This window comes from Bacillus rossius, chromosome 3, assembly GCF_032445375.1.
Source record: "Bacillus rossius redtenbacheri isolate Brsri chromosome 3, Brsri_v3, whole genome shotgun sequence".
In the NCBI taxonomy this organism is placed as follows: Eukaryota; Metazoa; Arthropoda; class Insecta; order Phasmatodea; family Bacillidae; genus Bacillus; species Bacillus rossius.
In genome coordinates this window covers 111800768-111818665 of record NC_086332.1, presented here as the reverse complement: position 1 = coordinate 111818665, position 17898 = coordinate 111800768, and the positions used below count along the sequence as shown (strand labels likewise).

At 37.3% G+C, this 17898-nt stretch overlaps 2 protein-coding genes across 8 annotated transcripts in view; one reads left to right on the top strand and one right to left on the bottom strand.

The window, feature by feature from the left end:
• LOC134531144 (2-oxoisovalerate dehydrogenase subunit beta, mitochondrial) overlaps window positions 1-16707 on the top strand; it is a 78725-nt gene extending 62018 nt beyond the window's left edge. For 2 of the 3 annotated variants that reach the window (XM_063366756.1, XM_063366757.1), the window contains 2 exons: window positions 2788-2874; window positions 15328-16707. In XM_063366756.1, coding sequence (XP_063222826.1) covers window positions 2788-2874; window positions 15328-15468 — 228 coding nt within the window. In that variant the 3' untranslated portion in view covers window positions 15469-16707. The remainder of the gene's footprint in view (window positions 1-2787; window positions 2875-15327) is intronic. The other variant, XM_063366758.1, reaches the window with a different exon arrangement.
• Window positions 16666-17898, bottom strand: part of LOC134531145 (apolipoprotein D-like) — a 27192-nt gene continuing 25959 nt past the window's right edge. For all 5 annotated transcript variants that reach the window (XM_063366763.1, XM_063366760.1, XM_063366759.1 and 2 more), the window contains exon 6: window positions 16666-17166. In XM_063366763.1, coding sequence (XP_063222833.1) covers window positions 16943-17166 — 224 coding nt within the window. In that variant the 3' untranslated portion in view covers window positions 16666-16942. The remainder of the gene's footprint in view (window positions 17167-17898) is intronic.

Genomic DNA, 17898 nt, shown 5'->3' with positions numbered 1-17898 from the left:
CCAGTTCAGGTGTACCTCATGGTGGTACATTGTCACTTCTACTAATGAATATATTTATTGATGATATCTCTCATATTTTGTCCCATTCATCTGGAGTACTGTATGCGGATGATTTTAAAATTTGCAGAACCATCACTTACCTTAATGACCTTCTTTTACTTCAATCAGATATTAATGCAATCTATAATTGGTATAATCTTAATTTAGTATCTCTCAACAAGAAAAAAACCTAAATTATATCCTTTACTAGAAAATATTTCCCCATGTCTTTTGATTATAAACTATACAATACTTTATTTCATAAGGCAGCATCCTTAAAAGATTTGGGCACAATTTTTGACTCAAAATTATATTTTGACCTCCACATAGATTACTTAATCAATTGCTCAAGAAGAACTTTTTGTTTAATTAAAAACATCTACCAATCCTGATTATATTCGTATTCTGTATTTTTCTTTAATTAGGTCTAAATTAGAATATTGTTCAGTAATTTGGAGTTCAATCCACTCCTCTGATTCTGTTAAAATTGAATCCATTCAAACTAAAACTGAAAAACATTTAAATTTAAAATTCTCCTCTACTCACAATTGTGTTCCTTTAGCTGATTGAAGAATTCTTCTTGATTTTCTTTTTGTTAAAAACTTGTAACGTTGCAAGACCCCTGCCCTCCTAGCTAAATATTTTTCTTTTGAACTGTTTTCATGCATGTAAATATATCTTAAAAAAGTCTCGCTAAGAATATTTTACCGTTTTTATGTATTTTAGGGCTGAATTTTGTACTTGCTGTGTGTTTTAAGAATGTACTTTGTATTTTAACAGACATTTTCAATCATTACTATTTTTTAAGTAATTGTTCAAATAAGCTGTTGTACTGGATTTTTGCCTGTTTTGGCCTACTTTTTCTAGTTTTTCTCAATAAGTTTAATTTTGTCAAGTAATTTGTATTATGATTCTAGAAAAAGGGACTGTGTCTGGGGTGATGTGTAGAAAGAGAGAGGCATAAGAGGCCTGTAAGTGCAAGTGAGAAAGAAACAGTGATTCCCCAGTAAGAGAGAGACTGTAACGATATCTCGTCACTTCGTGGGAACTGGAGGAGAACTACTCTCCCACAGTGTTGGCGAGAGGAGGAGAAAGTGAATCCCCTGTTTCTATGTATGAAAATGGTTTTCAGTGTATATGTTCTGTGTTCTGATTGGCTTGTGATTTGTGGTGTGAATGAAGCATGTATGTGATTGGTCGGTGAGGTCATGTGACTGCCCTTCCTGCGTGAAGGACACAGTGCCATGATCTCACCAGTCGTCTGTCGATCGCTGCACCAGGAGGGCGCGTTCAGTGGCTTCTCGCCAAATATGTAGGAGAATTGTGGAATAGAAAAATTTAACTTCGGTAGCTAGAGCCATGCCGTTTAATCATTTGTTGTTTTGAAACTTTTTGGACATTTTTTTAAAATTATAAATTGCTGCTACTGACGTCGGCGTTTGGCTCATGGCGAAATTTGTTTTCGTTGGGTGCGGCCATGTTTGAGGCCGCACTGATTTTGTGTACTTACAGTAAGATGTTACTGAAGGACTTAAGCTACGTTTGTTTTCGTTAATTCTCATCGCCCGAGCTGCGAGCATTTCTCGACAGGCAGATGTACAAGTGGAATGAGAGAGAAACATTTTTAAAGTGATTGGATTCATCTGTGCAACATTCTACTTTGAAAAATAAAACAAAAACTACAATTGGCGAATAACATATTTTTATTTTTGTATATAACGAACCGTTATAAACTGTTTAACTCTTTAATCAACTGTAAATACATTCTCAATAATACTGGACTCAGGGTTCCACAATTTCATAGTCGAATAAAGTCTACCTTATGCACTCTTAACAAAATAAATTATAATCTGTACAGACTAATTTCTAATTATAATAAGTTGATTAAATTGCCTTAGCTAATTTGCTATCAGTTAGCTTATCCTTTTTTTTTATACGAACATTAAATATTATTGTTTATAAGGAATTACTGAATAAATTCTTGTATTTTAAAAAAATTATTCTTTCCTAACACTTTATAGATTTATTTTTTTAATCCAAATACTAAGTTTGTATCCATATAAAGTTTTTATAAACATTTGTATCTTGTTCATTTTGTTTAGTTTTAAGTTCTGTTGACAATTTATGGTGTTTATTAATAAGTAATTATATGTTTTATCTGTCTGTTTATGATATTGTCTTAATGTTTATTTTCTGTTTGAGTGTTTGTTTTGTTTGTCCATGTTTGTTTATAATTGTTGATATCACCGCTAATGAGTGGTACTCTTGCCCTCGTGTGTTCTGTCTGCAATGGCACCGACGATGATGGGAGTCCATATGTTGGCACTTGGCAGTGATAAATGTGTGCCTGTTTATATCTGTCATGCCCACCACAAAAGTTTAACAACTGTTGGTGGGCATGTAACAAATAAAAAATAAATAAATAAACATTTTACCAGTAATATTTTGATCTAATTTTCTTCGGAACACCTTAATTACAGTCATTAATAAAAGCAGGCTAGAACAGCTGATACAAATATAAACAAATGACCACCATATAGGTATGTGAAAATCAGAAGAAAAAAATGGGTAAAAAAGGCTTCACGTCTAACAGCTAATGCTCTATCTGTATCTTTTCCTAATCTCTACACGAAACACATTTTTGTATAAATGTTTGGATTTTGCCATTACTCTATCATTAACTAATAAAAAACTTTCAATTTGAATTGCAAATAGATTAAATTTACAGTTGCTGACATTTTGTTGCAGTCTGTGAAGAAAACAGGTCGGGCAGTCATAGCTCATGAGGCTCCACTCACGGCAGGCTTCGGAGCTGAGATAGCTAGTGTCATTCAGGTAACCAACAAGTCTACACTGCTAGTGTTAGTGGAGTACGTATTACATATACACCAATCCCTCAATTAGCACGACTAATGCGTTCTTAAAAATGTTAGTGTTATCCAAAATTGCATATTCTCAAGTATTGGTCTCCATAAATAGCAAGGCTAATTTTAATTTACTTAATGTGTTCCAAAATGTCTAGGGAAATATTCTTAATGTAATATTAATGCGTAGAATAACATACAATGATAAATATGTCACATCATTTATCTTTATATGCCTCCCATCGCAATTTGTATGACAAATACAACACCGTGTAACGGGAGGTAGTTATCGTAAATTGGCTGGTTTACTTGCCCACCCGGGGGTGACTTTCAACTCAAGTCACGTACCTTTCCGCGAACTTCCCAAACCATCCTTTATTGGCAATGAAAATGATATTACTGTCCGGATATTTACATTTTCATTTTTCAAAAATTAAAGTGCTTATTCGTGTATCACCGCTTGGTTCACACCAATTCTGCCAGGCCCGTGATTTTTTTTTCATTGCCTTATTCATTTAACAACCTTTTCCATGTGATTCATCTGTTACTTCTGTTCCGGTATCTCATGTCAGACGTATTCCCATTAGTACAACCAACAGCATCAGACTTATATAAACGTTTGATAGAGTCCTTATTTTGTACGATTGTACGCACAGTTGACTTGCTTAAAACTAAAGTGGAACCAACATAAGCGTTGCCTTCATGACAATCTGCGCACCGTAATACTTCTAGTTTTGCCTCAAATTCTTGAACATGGTGCATTATGAGTGATCAAGCACGTACAGTTATCGGCAGCTGAATGGGCTGCTTTTGTTTGAGTGAATTCCCTGCCACTGGCTAGACTGAGTTCACAGCCAGATTTGTGGCCAGGCGACAATGGTACGGTACGGCACGGCGGCATACGCGCGGACGTAAAAACATTCGGTCTTCTACACTCCATAGCCGCAACTTAACTTGCCATAGCTGATGTTTGTACAACAGCTGATAGCGTACTCAGACCTGCGCGCGCATCTCTTCCCGCCTTATATGGCTAACTGTATGCCGCGGCACATACGTTGTTTACAGAAGTCGAAACAGACTTCGTGGTGTCATACTCGACTTTTTTTTTTTGCCTGCAGAGTTTTTATGCTAACTGAAATTTACAGACGTGCTATTCAAGACGGGGTCAGTAAAATTAACATCTTGCTAAAATAATTTGCGCAATCTGAAGACGTGCTAAGTGAGGGATTGATGTATAACTTAATTTTTCTCTCATTACTGAGAACATACTGCAGCAATTTTTTTCTTAAGTTTTTCAATTTAATAATTCTATTAATTTTAAACTAATGTTAAATTGAGTTACTTCTTTGATTCTTTAAATTGAAAATGAGCTTTTATGAATTAATAATTTTGTTACATCAATTTTAATATTGACCTGAATCTTATTGTACTTAAAATTAAGATCAATCCTAAATGACCTCGAAGGTAACAGATGGTCATAAATTGTCAAATGATCTTGAATACTGAAATTGAAAATTGGAAATTGAATACAGTATAGGTAATGAGATTTTCGTAAGAAGATGTTAGCCATTACAAGATGACTTAAGGTGAAAGGGAGTCTCAAGCCAAGTTGGCCGGCTGGTAGTGTGTCAACAACCCTGGTGTCACGTATGGTAGCTGCAAGGACAAAGAACTACCCCTCCACTGCCCCCCTTAGCCACCCCAAACTTTCACCCCTCCTCTTCCCTTCTCTGTTGTGTTTACTTGACTTCATGTCTCCAAGAGGAACAAATAAAAGCTGTTCTTTCTTAAAGGGTTAAAAAGTTTTGGACAAGTTAATTTACAGTGCAGAGGATTTTTATTTTAGTAATTTTAATTTTACAAATAGATGAAAAGGTAAAAAAAAAAATTGTCAATGTCCAAAAATAACATCCCTCTTGGATGGAGAAATCCACATCTGCCACGTGCCACAGACATTCCCTTCTCACGCCATGTCAGCTTCCTGAAAGTAGCAGCGAGGTGTTCATCCACACCTCTTGATAATAAATGGGCGCACCGATCACCATGTCCCACACTTCAAAACACAATGCACATTATGATAGTAAGCTGACAAGAATTTCGGTAATGTTTGTTTTATTTTGTGTATATAACCAAATTTCTGTGTTATTTCGTTTTATCGTGATTCACCATAAAATCGTGCCTCTACTGATGATACATCCAAATTAATAATCCTGCATTCATAACATCTTGGTTTTAAAGGTAAATCATCTCTCATGAATTTTCCACGAAAATTTGAAATTTTCAGTTTGGCTGAGGGATGCTCTAAATTGGTTGTTGTTAGCGCTCTGTGAGTCAAAGCTATTATTAGCGTCCTCACCGCTTCCCGCCCTTGCGTCGCCGACGGGTGCAGCTGCCGCCAGTAGTGTGGTCCTTTTGCTAAGGCTTGAATACGTTTATTATGCTGTGCATTTTGTTGCAAATGTTTTGCCTGATTTTTAGCAGTAGTTACGCTTTTCGCTGTTCCAGCCGCGCCTCCTACCAACGAGCCCAGTGCTGCCAAGGCTGGGAAAATAAATGGCAAGACACCTCCTTTTTTTACATGTATAAATACGCCGTTTTATATTTTCCGCGCTTTAGTCGGAAAAAAAAATAGTAGTTCTGCAACATGCTAATCTACAGATTGAAATTATTCATGATCATTTGATTAAAAAACGGGTACAACGTCTCGGACCTCTGTTGCCAAATACTGGGAAAACCTGTATTTTACTAATACTATCCAGCATCCTAATGGAGTGTGTTTCGAGAATATTTACTTGTATGGCAGGAGTCTGGAACAGCCAAATTATAAATTTTTAACACAGGTGCTGTCTAATGTCAAAGGGATTATTTTTTTTATTTCGTGAAAATGAAGATTTAATTCCATCAAGCAAAGTTCTACCAAATTCAGTTATAATTTTTAATGACGGGTGTGAGAAACAGAAAATAGTGCAACAGTTTTTTTTCCACGGGACGACACGTATTCTTTGACTGTTTTTATTTAATTCAGAAGTACAGTCAAACTCGGAAACAGTTGGTTTGAGATAATGCTAATTTGATAATTTCATTAAATATAGATCTTCCAAACATTCAACATGTTTACCTCATGCACATCACAACTGACATGTCATTCGATAAATTAAAAAATGTTTGTTTTCGCTGTTGGAATAGTAATGACGGGTACGGCTTTATAGACATAGCTAAGTATTTTCCTTAACATTAATTCTGTTAACGCCGTGGGTTCAATCACTTTATAGTGCTATGATTGTGAAGAATGAACTTGGACATCTCTAAATTTGGAAGTGGCGGAAGTAAACATCATCAAGAGTCGTGCTTGACTTTAACAGAAGATGGCCACTGCCAGGTTGGCGAGAAACGTCTGCGCGATTTAGGCATTACTCAAGATTCAGCAGATGCAGTCACAAAGAATTACGTAGATTTCGTTTCTGGCGTCGTCACGTATGCACTTAGTGCAATTGTGGGTAATTTAGAAAAAAGACATGAGTACTAAAAAATGGACTTGCATACACACAGGATCTTCATACCACTGTACTAACATATCTACGTCAGGTTGAGGGTTAGAATAGAGAACCTTTCGAGAAGATTCTGGAAAAATTACCTGAGATAATACTGATGTCTTTGATGAAGTGAAAACTATGTTATATGCTAACCGTGATGTGATGTCCAACTGAAGGAAATTGTGAGTGCATCTTATGACCTGCAAAGAGGTGTTGGAAGCTACTCACGTCAGGCGGATAGTGACGCGCGTAAATCATTCTCGAGCATTGTAGAGCTGTTTGTGAGTCCATCTACAGGCGGAACCACACAGAACTATACCGAGCTGAAGGATATTTTGGTTACCAAACTTAGTGAAACTGCACGCGCAAAGACGTGACTATGACGCATTGAAAAACGCTTTGATCGCTGCACGCAATAAGCACTCTGATATGACTGCATACAAAAGGCAAGTTGATGGCATGAACCGCTCATCGTTTAGCGAGCTCTTGCAACTCTTGGGCGACCAGCCAAAGCTCGTAAGGAAATAGTGTCTTGTATGGAATTTCAGCTTAATATTTTAATTAGTTCTCTATTCCATGTCAATGCCAAATTTATTAAGGAAGCTGTGGCCAATATCGAGACAAAAGTCGATAGTGTTGTTAATGCAATGAAGACTCGTCTAGACCTATTCTATAGTTTCGCGGGAACGAAGTTAGCAGTCAGACCTGTGGACCCACCACCATGATCCCCGTCTGTACCGCTGCCGGATATAAGGGGACCGTCAGTGACGCTGCCATCTGTTTAAGGACGTCTTCAGCACCGCTCATGAATATTAGCATACTGGTACCCCTTCCTACTATAACGGGTCCCAATACTGCAATTAAAAACTTTCAGAATGTTTAAAAAGCCTCTAATTACACTTATCGTTCAGTCATGGCTCTAGAAGCGAGTAAGCTTCATCGTGTTTTGCAAATATTTCATGAAAAATATTAATTGTTGAAATTTGCACGTTTAGCACGGGATTAATTTCACGAGCAAATTTTTAAACCGATCACATCGCATCTCGAGGCTCCTTCACCTGTGGATAAGCTCTCGGTTGATGTGTAAAAAGAACCCTCAACATCTAATGTGAAACCTTCTCAAATTAAGGCTTTATCTAGCATAAGCGAAGATAAAAATTGACCGCTGACAGCTCATTCCAGTAAACTTCTCGCTGCACCACGCGAGCCATTGGGTGGAGATATTCAGTCCTACCTAACTGGGTTCAACTCTAAGATAATTGATACGACCTACGGCATTTACAAACACAATCATAGCTGGTTCTTAGGAAATGACATTTTTTCGACCTAATAATTTACTGCGCATCGATAACGAAATTATTCAGCCGGTTCCCGGCTTATACTATATATCATTTTGAGATAACCTAAGGTGTATTCAGAGGCTGCATTGCGCCAGTACAAACGCTTGCTGGAGTATACAAGTGCGTGTTTTAAAAGGAATGAAGCCTCATCCAATTTCTGTAAAAACATTGAACATGAAAAATTTAGTCTTATTAAAAACCTGTGTTCTAACATTGGTACACATCATGGCAGCGGTTTAGTTCAAAAACTTAGTTTAAATCACAGAAGAGTATATATATTATTTTGGGATTTGGTTAATGCATAAGCGATTGATTATCTAAGATTATTAATGGCATCCCAACAAGCTGGGAATACGAGCCTCACAAATGAGGTCTTGTATATTATTGAAGAATTGACTGAAGCTAGCTATATAAAAAAATAAGTACAGCTTTTCAAAAAATTACTAGCCAATGCGGGATCGCACTGGAACTACACAAGAGTGTACGCAAAGTGTTCCCTCGGAGAAGGGTAATCACTTGTGGCCTTGGCAATCTTTTACAAATAGATATAGTTGATATTTTGTCTTATCATGTGAATGTAGGTTTTAGGTATATTTTAACGGTCATTGATATTTACTCAAAGTGATCTTACGCCATTCCTGTCAAGAAGAAGACTTCGGAGCTTCTAACTCAAGCTATGAATAATATTTTCAAAACTTCTGGTACGTTCAAGCACATGCAGTCCGACAGAGGTACAGAATTTTACAATAAACCATTGCAGTCAGGCTTTAATGAAATAACACGAAATTAATCATTTTTCTACCAACAGTGAGCTGAAGTCAAAATTGAACGCTTTATTAGAATTTTAAAATCACTTTGTTTACATAAATATCCGCTCAGGGAAATTACATATGGTTGATGCTTTTACTAAAGTTATTAAAATATACAACGGCAGATTTTATATGAGTATTTGCATGAGTTCTGTCTAAGTAAAAGTTTACAGTGATGTGAAAAAAATTGATCCCAAGGAGACCTAAGGTTCACGTAGGCGACCATGTACGGATCTCGAGAAATAAGAATTTTTTTTGCTAAAGGATATACTGTGAACTGGACTCATGAGCTTTTCAAGGTTGCGAAGATACGTGATATTTATGTTCGAACCTACTGTTTGATTGATTTAGATGGAAACAAACTCAAAGGTGGGTTTTATTTGGAAGAACTGCAAGTAACAAATTATCCAGACACTTATTTGATTAATAAAATACACAAGAGACTTCCGACGCATGTTCTTGTCAGCTGGGTGCTTTCAATATGAACCGACCCTTAGTTAGTTGTGTGCCACGGCGGCGAACAAGGAATGTCTGGCGCGGGTGGCGGTCATTGGGAGATGTCACCTCAAGGATGCGGCCTGAGAGAGACATCTTCACTGTACCAGTGGCGGATTCAGTAAGACGTTTCGGGATGCAGATAAAACTTCATGACTATAGCTGCAGAAATATTCTAGTATGGTTCTGGTTATATAGTTGACGCTATATATGCCTACATAACACAAGATAGCTTTAATATTAAGCTATATATTTTTTATTGTTTTCTGAACACATAAATACATATTATTTAGTAAAAAATTACATAATGCTTAACAACACATGATTTTTAATTATTATTATTACTTACCGCAAGATGAATTATTTATATTTCTCCTGAACAATATATGCCTATATGCTACCACAATTTAACAAATAATTAAGACTTGAAAGCAAACACTTAATACATATTTTAATACTATACAGAAATATTACTAAGTATAAAGGAATACTATGACACTGTAAAAACAAAAAAAATGGCTGTAAGCTATCACTATGTATATAAGTAGAAGACAATAATTAAAACTAGCATGATAATGTTATACCTAAAGCTCTGTTATAAACATATTTTCCTATCACAGCATTCAAGTTGGAAGGGAATGTGAAACCAACTAGTAGTTTAAAAGGTATTAAAATTTACCCCTGCCTGCACTGTAACAAAATAATAAACATACTTCTAATATAAAAATAATATGCCTATAGCTTTGTTATAGTGGTAATCAGCAAATATGTTAGTCCAAGATGATATCTTTAGTATTACAACACATAAACTAGTACTATGAAAAAGATGGTTCCTGGCAGCCATATTTCTTTTTCTTATAGTCATTGGCAACACATTAAAAAAAAGATGGTGGCCTACAGCAAATGATAGAGCTTTTTTTAATTAGCCACCAATGACTAAAAAAAAAAAGATAGCGGACTATAATTTTAAATGTGCCGCACCTATGATGATTGAATTTGACACCAAGTACTTTAACAAAAAGATGGCGGCCTACAGCAGAAGACTATAATTTTTTTAATTAGCCGCCAGTACAATAAAAAAAAATAGTGGCCTACAGCAGCAGACGGTATAATGTTTTTCTCAAAGTTGGCGTGAAGTACTATAAAAAAGATGGCGGTCCCTAGCATCCAACTGAATCATTTTTAAAATTTGGCACCAAGTACTATAAAATAAGATAGTTGTCCCTAATAGCCAACTGTATAATTATTTAATTTGGTTTGGCATCTAGAACTATAAAAAAAGATGATGGCCAATAGCAGACATAATTTTTTTTGAATACATAAAGATGGCAGAGTTTTGAAATTTAAACATAAGTAGTAATGTAAGTTTGCCGTGATTCTTAGTGTATCGCCGCCCCACTGAAAGCATATATTCCTTATTTAACTCTTGCTCCCTCAACAGATGCTCTGGTCTAGTGGCTAGCGTCGCTGACTGCCGATCAGTGTCCCCGTGTTCGGGGCGCGCTCACTGCGATAACACCACACCAGCACTCCCTAGCTTCGGAAAAGTGAACCAAGATGGCCACTAGTGATGTCATCAGTAGACAACAACCACCACCCTCACCACGTTTCCCGACCACATGGTCCCACACTGTCAGAACAAAGATGGTGCCCGTTTGTTTACTCCCTCTCTCCCCCTACTTTAGACCAAATTTTTTTTTTTTTTTTTTTTTTAGTGTTTATTGCTTAATTTGATGATGCTGATCATGAATATGTGAATGGTTTTTCCCCAATGTCGATATTTCGGTTGTAATAATCCATCTTTCAGTATTCTTAAAAACAACCAAAATAACGCCTTTATTTAATGTAACTAAGAACATAAGGGAGAACTAACATAGGCACATTCTATAATGGTTTTATAGTAGTTCACATAATACTGAATAATATCTCATTTTCAATACAACAATGCCCTCACACAAAAATGTAAATCAGAATGGCTTTTCCTTTTATGTTCCCTCTGCACATACTATTCCCCATACAGACTCCCATCATTGCACAATCCCAACGTCCCTGATATCTTCTTTCCATAAGCTGAATGTCCTGGTGGAACCGTTCTCCGTGTTCCTCACTCACCTCTCCTAAATTTATCTAAAGAAATCAATATGGGAAAACAAATAGTGCATTTTGACAGACATTCTGCACCCAAGCACATGGTAACTCTGTATCAAAAAGTCAATCAGTTCCTTTTAATTTTCACTTCTTTTGTTACCCAGAAAACATTGAACTACCTTTCGAAAAGCTTCAAAAGCTTTACATTACAAGTTCTTTAGATTATTATAACATCGTACAAATCTGAGGTCCAGAAAAATTCCGCTGTTTTTTTCCCCCCTTCAGACAATTTCAGAAACATTTGTTTGATGAGAGTTAGAGCCTCAGAGTTGCCGTTCAAACCTTTGATAAATTGTTTGATTAGTCCAATTTTGATATGGACTGTGGGTAACAGAATTTTCTCAGTAGACACAAGATGTTCATGTTTTACATTATGTGTATCTGGAGAAGCAATTTTTTTCTGGTTGGCCAGTCTCTCCTGGTGCAATGCTGATCATCTGCCCTGCTATCCCATAAGCAGAGGAAACAAGAATACATTGTATAGCCACCTTGAAGCCCCAGAAGAAACCCCAACATCTTGAAATCACCACTAATATCCCACTTATGGCATCCATAGTTGAGTTTTTCCAAGACCAGCTGGACATTTTAATTTTTTTTTCCAGGTGAGTAGAATCAGTTACTAGGATGGAAGGAAACTTATTCCCATTGTGTAGTATGACAGCTTTAAGACTTGTACTTGAGCTATCTATAGAAAGGTGCCACTGGTCTGGTTCATAAGCAATCTCTATGTGTTGAAAGAGAGTTTTTGAGTAAAGAGCTGTGGTTACTTACCATTGCTCTCATCACTATTGGAAGAATCACTGTCATCACTAGATTTTTGTACTTCATCTTCAGTATTAGAATGATCTGGTGGCAATGGAACAGGCAGCTCTTCAGAGTGCAGTACTGGAGCAATAAATGATTGTGTGCTAGGTTATGGAATATGTTTTCTATTCTTGGTACTTTTGTAGTGTGTAATGTCAACCATGCAAAAGTAACAGTTGTCATGATGGTTGGTCGGCTCTCTCCATATTCGAGAAACTGCAAACGGCATAGATTTTCTTGTTCCATGTAACCAAACCTATAAGGTAGACCTACAGCTACTGCAAGACACATGAGGAGCCTGTGCAACATTTCAATCTCCAATGGGTACACTGAAATAAGCTTTTGTAAGCATCAATGAATTTTGTCCCAAGCATAATTTTATGTTTCACTTGTTTAGATCCAATATAATGTCCACAGCAATCATAACAAAATGTGTGTGCAGGCAATTTACAATGTCTGGATATTGACATGTTTAATTTAAAGACAACAACCAATCATTTTTATAACCACTAAAAAAGCAACAGTATTTCACAAACAAGAGGTAGACTCTCTCTCTCTTTATATATATATATATACACACACACACACACACACACACAGGGTGTAAATGAAATGGCAGAAAATCTCGCGGATGCAGGTAGCCAGACCGACACCAAGAAGAATGGGTATAGGAACCACCCCTCTGTTGCCAATAGTATGGTGCAAAACCACTGTGAATGTAGTGTTGAGGAAACGGTAAAGCGAAGATAAATCAACAACCACAACTAATGAAACGCTGACCTTCCGGATTCAATTAAGATGCATGACAACACGTATGCAGGGAATAAAAGGTGACCACAATTCCATCGCATACGTAGGAAACATGGCGTCGCCTCTGTTACTATGCACATATTACTGTACCTGTATGCCTGTTCTAAGCTATCGTAGTGAATCAATAACAGGAATGACATAAGGAACATAAAAGGTCCTCGTACTTTAACACGCTCAGACAAACCGTTTCTGAGATACAGGCACTCAATGTCGGAGCATTATGACAATGCGGACAGGTAGGCAACACGCGCAGCCCGCACATGGTAACATGGTGGCAATACGCTACTAGACATGTTGCACACAATGGCACATAGTTGAAAGAAGGGGAAACAGGGAGGGGAGGGGAGCTGGTGAAGGGAATGGGGAAGCCAAGGCGAGCTGGCGAACGCAGTTGATCGGTGCCTACGTTAATGAGTAGTCGACTGGCGCTTAATTGCAAGCAAACACATGGAGTACAGCGTACAAGAATACTGCGACATGTTACGCACACTTGGCGAGTGTCGTGGTAATGCGCACGCAGCAGCGCGTATGTACAGGGAGAGGTACCACGGACGACGTCACCCCACAGGGAATGTCATACGTAGGGTGGTGCAACGATTACGTGAAACGGGACAAATACGACCTGTAGGGAACGGAAATCATGGAAGGCGACGAGATTGACGCATGGCGCGGGTTGAAGAGAGGGTTCTGCAGATGTTTGTACGTGATCCCACCTTAAGCTCGCGCACAGCTGGACGGCGCGTCGGTCCGAGTCATTCATCCGTACATTCTATCTTGTGTGACGACGGGCTGTATCCATATCACTACAGTTCTGTACAGCACTTGATGGAGGGCGATCGACCACGCCGTCTACAGTATTGCCACTGGATGCGTACAGCACTGCAACAAGACCCGAACATCGTGGGTCACATCCTGTGGACAGATGAAGCTCATTTTAACCAAGAAGGTGTCTTCAATAGGCACAATATCCGCAATTGGCATCATGGCAATCCGCATGTCACTCGTGTCAGAGGTCGTTAGGCCCGATGGAACATAAACGTCTGGTGCGGTATCCTGGGAAGCCGGTTGATAGGACTGTATCTCTTGCCAGACAGACTCACTGGAGTTGGGTATGCGGAGTGCGGTACTGCCGGAGCTCTTAGAGGATGTTCCACTTGCGTTGCGATGCGTTATGTGGTACCAACATGATGGGGCACCGGCGCATTACAGTGCAGCGGCTCGCCAGGAATTGGGTCGCATCTGCCCAGGGCAGTGGATTGGAAGGGGTGGACCTGTATCCTGGCCACCACGGTCACCGGATCTTAATCCCGTCGACTTCATGTGGGGATTCCTTAAGGAACTAGTGTTCCGTGAACCTGTAGTGCGTGTGGAAGAGTGCATGCTGCTGTTGTGCCAGTAACCAACGATCACTTGCGCGCGGTGCAGGCAGCAGTTGTGCGTCGGGTGCGTGCTTGTATTGAGATGGACTGCGGACTATTTGAACACATGTTGCTTTGAAATACAGTATGCCAGTTGTACAGTAACATTGTTACAGATGTCTTGTATAATGATTTTAAAAATGAGAAACGCCACTGCTCTCTATTGCTGATCGCTTTGAACTAATACGATTGTCAGAAAAAAAAGTGGTAATTTCAAAACTATTAGTAAATTATTAAAACACCATTATAAATTTTTAATTTAGAAAGTATTGAAATTTGAAGAAAAAAAAAACTAATGGTATATTGTGTTCAGCTCATTGATTTTATCCAATAACACTAAAGGTACATAAACAAATTTTTGTTGCATCATATAATCTATATACATATATAAAAATGTTTGTTTGTTCCATATGTGATGAAACTTTGGTGAGTTGTTATGTGCATGCCTGCGCAGGTTTCTGAATTAGTAGAACCATTTTACAATAGGTAGTGCACGAATCTTTTCAACAAATATGTGTATTTCATATAATTTAGGTATAGAGAGATAGAGAGATGTTTTGTGTATGCATACCTACTTCAAACAAATTACCAAAAAAAAATTGAATGAGGCATTGCAGTGCATGCTGGGCATTAGCTAGTAATCAGTTATCAATAAACTATGAAATAAAATGTACTTCAAATGTACAGAAATCCTAATACAAAATACATAAACATGAAGGGCCAGATTTAAAATGCACTTAGATAAAGGTTTATTTTTCATCATAAGTATTAATCTTTGAAAAATTTTTAACATGGTTGTGTAGAATAGTGTTCCTAGATAATTTTAGTAGTTTTTCCTTGAGTCTATGGTAAGAACGATATTAAGGTGTTACGCACAATGTCTATGGCGATAAACTTCTGGTAAGTCGTTAAGAATAGTCAGCTCTATCACTGCGCCGAAATTCAGCTTTTGACAAATTTTTCCCAGGTTTTTGCCCTTATATTATTTTGTGTTAATTTGTTGGACCACATGGAGAGCGGGGTTGGCGGCAGTTGCTTGCCAGAGAGTGCTGGAACGCGTGTTGCAGGAAGAGTGCTTCCTGCATCTGGAGTCGCCCGTGCAGAGGGTGACGGGCTTTGACACCCCCTTCCCGCACATCTTCGAGCCGTTCTACCTGCCAGACAAGTGGAGGTGTTTCGAGGCAGTCAAGAAAGCCATCAAGTACTGATGCATCATGTGAACCACTGGAGAACTGAATCTTGCCAGAAATGATATTGAAGAAAGTGCTGAAAATCTTTTAAAACAACAACAATTTTAAGTCTCTTTGGTTTTAAAAAAAATGCATTAAAGAATATCCTATTTTTTTCCCCAAAAATTAATTAGTTTATAAGTACCTGAATTCAATATAATCAGTTAACTAAGAAAACTTTTTGTCTTATCATTTAATTTCTATATTTATATGATTGAAGGAGCAAATAATATTGATGAGTTAATATAATTATTAATAGAAAAGGTTAAAGCTGCCGCTGCAACAAACTCACATTGCCTCAACTTATCCTACCAGCTGTGATGAAGTTCTACTCCCAAAAACTCTGGAAATTTATTCATTTTGAAAAAAATTGTCAGAATATTATCAAGTTTGTTTATTTGTAAAAGTAATTCTGGAATTTATATAGCTTGAAAGTTTTCAATTGCTGCAGAGTAAATATATCTACAAAAAACTGAACTGATATCAAGAGCACATATTAAATATTATATTACAATATTATTTACATCTATGTAAATAAGTACTAGTATCCTCCTATTATCCTGGTTAAGAGTTATGGGATGAAGACATTGCTAATCATGCTTGTGAAATATGGTAAAACTCCTTGTAACAGATCAGGGTATATTTTCTTAAGGTTTGATTAAGGTGTTTTTAAAACAATGCATCCCTTGATAAATTTACGTCTTGACTGTGTAATAATGTTAGTTGTTAAGATCTTTTGTTTTCTGAAATAGTTTTTTTTCCTTCCAGTATCATAATTTTTGTAGTGAAAGTTTGATTCAACCGAATTTTAATTTAAACTTAAGTTTTATGTATCAAGTTTTAAATTTATTTTCAACATGTTGAATTTATCATGTTAATAATTGGATTGTAATTTAACATTTAAGTAATTTGGCTCTTATACATGTGGTTAGTGTCATGCCTGAGGGATTGAAATCAGGCCGATTCCTGTTTTAATCATTGAGTAGTGTCTAAAAATTTTATCTCTTTTGCACAGTGATGCACTAATACACTTCAATTTATAGGTTTATTAAAATAAAAATCTAAGCACATTTTAAGAATTGTTCAGGATGTAGGTCTATTGGATGTTGATAGTAATCCAATAGTGGCTTGTTTTGTTTGGTATGAAAGAAAAATGTACAAAGAAGTTCACTTAAATATGTATGCACATAATATTTTATTAAAGATTGTAATTTGTTATTTAAGGCATTATTTTCTCTATCATGGCACACATATATTTCAGATAAAAAAAAATTAAACAGCATTTTGTACTAAAAGATTTTGAAATAATACCTTTAAGTATTTTCTAATACAGCTGCACATATTACAAACATATCAGTTTGAACATGTTAATATAAAAAAGTAAATAAATAGTATTGTTTGGGGTAGATGTGTCTGACATCACTCGGCAGACAGCAGACAGACTCGGAGCGTGTCAGGCGGTGGTGCTGGCCTGCGTCTGAGCTGCGGAGGAGTAGGTGGAGGGGGCAGCTGTGGAGGGGGCAGCCGTGGAGGTGTACTGCGGCACGATGTCGCAGTCGTCCTGAATGGTCTTGACGAAGTAGTTGTGTGCGATCTTGAGTCGGTCCAGCACTCCGTATGCGCTCTGCAGCACGTTGGCCGCGGGAACCCGCTCCCTCGTCATGATCCACACGTTCTCTGCGACCACACACAGCCCAGGCACCTCTCGTCAGTTACACTACAAGCCTGAGACACACACGTAACATTTAAATGTGCCTGACTCGTGGGAATTTAAAAAATATATATGGGGTAGGAGGAAATAAGAAAAAAATAAACACAAATTGTAGAAATTTTTATCAGTTAACTTTGATTTCCCTTAAAGTGCAATATTTTGCTTAATATTTTAGTACTATATATGCATTGAAACATAGTTTGATAAACTAATTTTCAAAAAGGTCCTGGGGTAGGACCCTCGGACCACCTGGCTGGACACTATTAAATACAATGTCCTAAGCAACTAGCTGTATTAAAAATGGGGGGGGGGGAGCATTGTTGGCTTTAGACGGGGCACCTCTAACGTCTGGACTGTACTGGAAACTGAAATATTGAGTTTCATTTACTTAAGAGACACCTTTTCTTGTGACTTTTGAGGTGTGGAAATTGATTATGACTTTAAACCGATGGCATCCTACATTTACATTTTCAGGCAAATATTTCTTAGCAACGAGTTTGTACCCAAATGGTTTGGAGTCCGTTACAATCTTGGAGATGGCATTGCTGTAAGTCTGTGTAAGCTGTCAGATGTAGAACTATATAAAGAAACATTTATTGGTAAATGAATCGACTGCACTGGGGAAAATATAAATAAAGCATGTTATTTAGATATTTAGTGAGGCAGTAATTCAGGATTCTGCATAAAAACATTGTTGC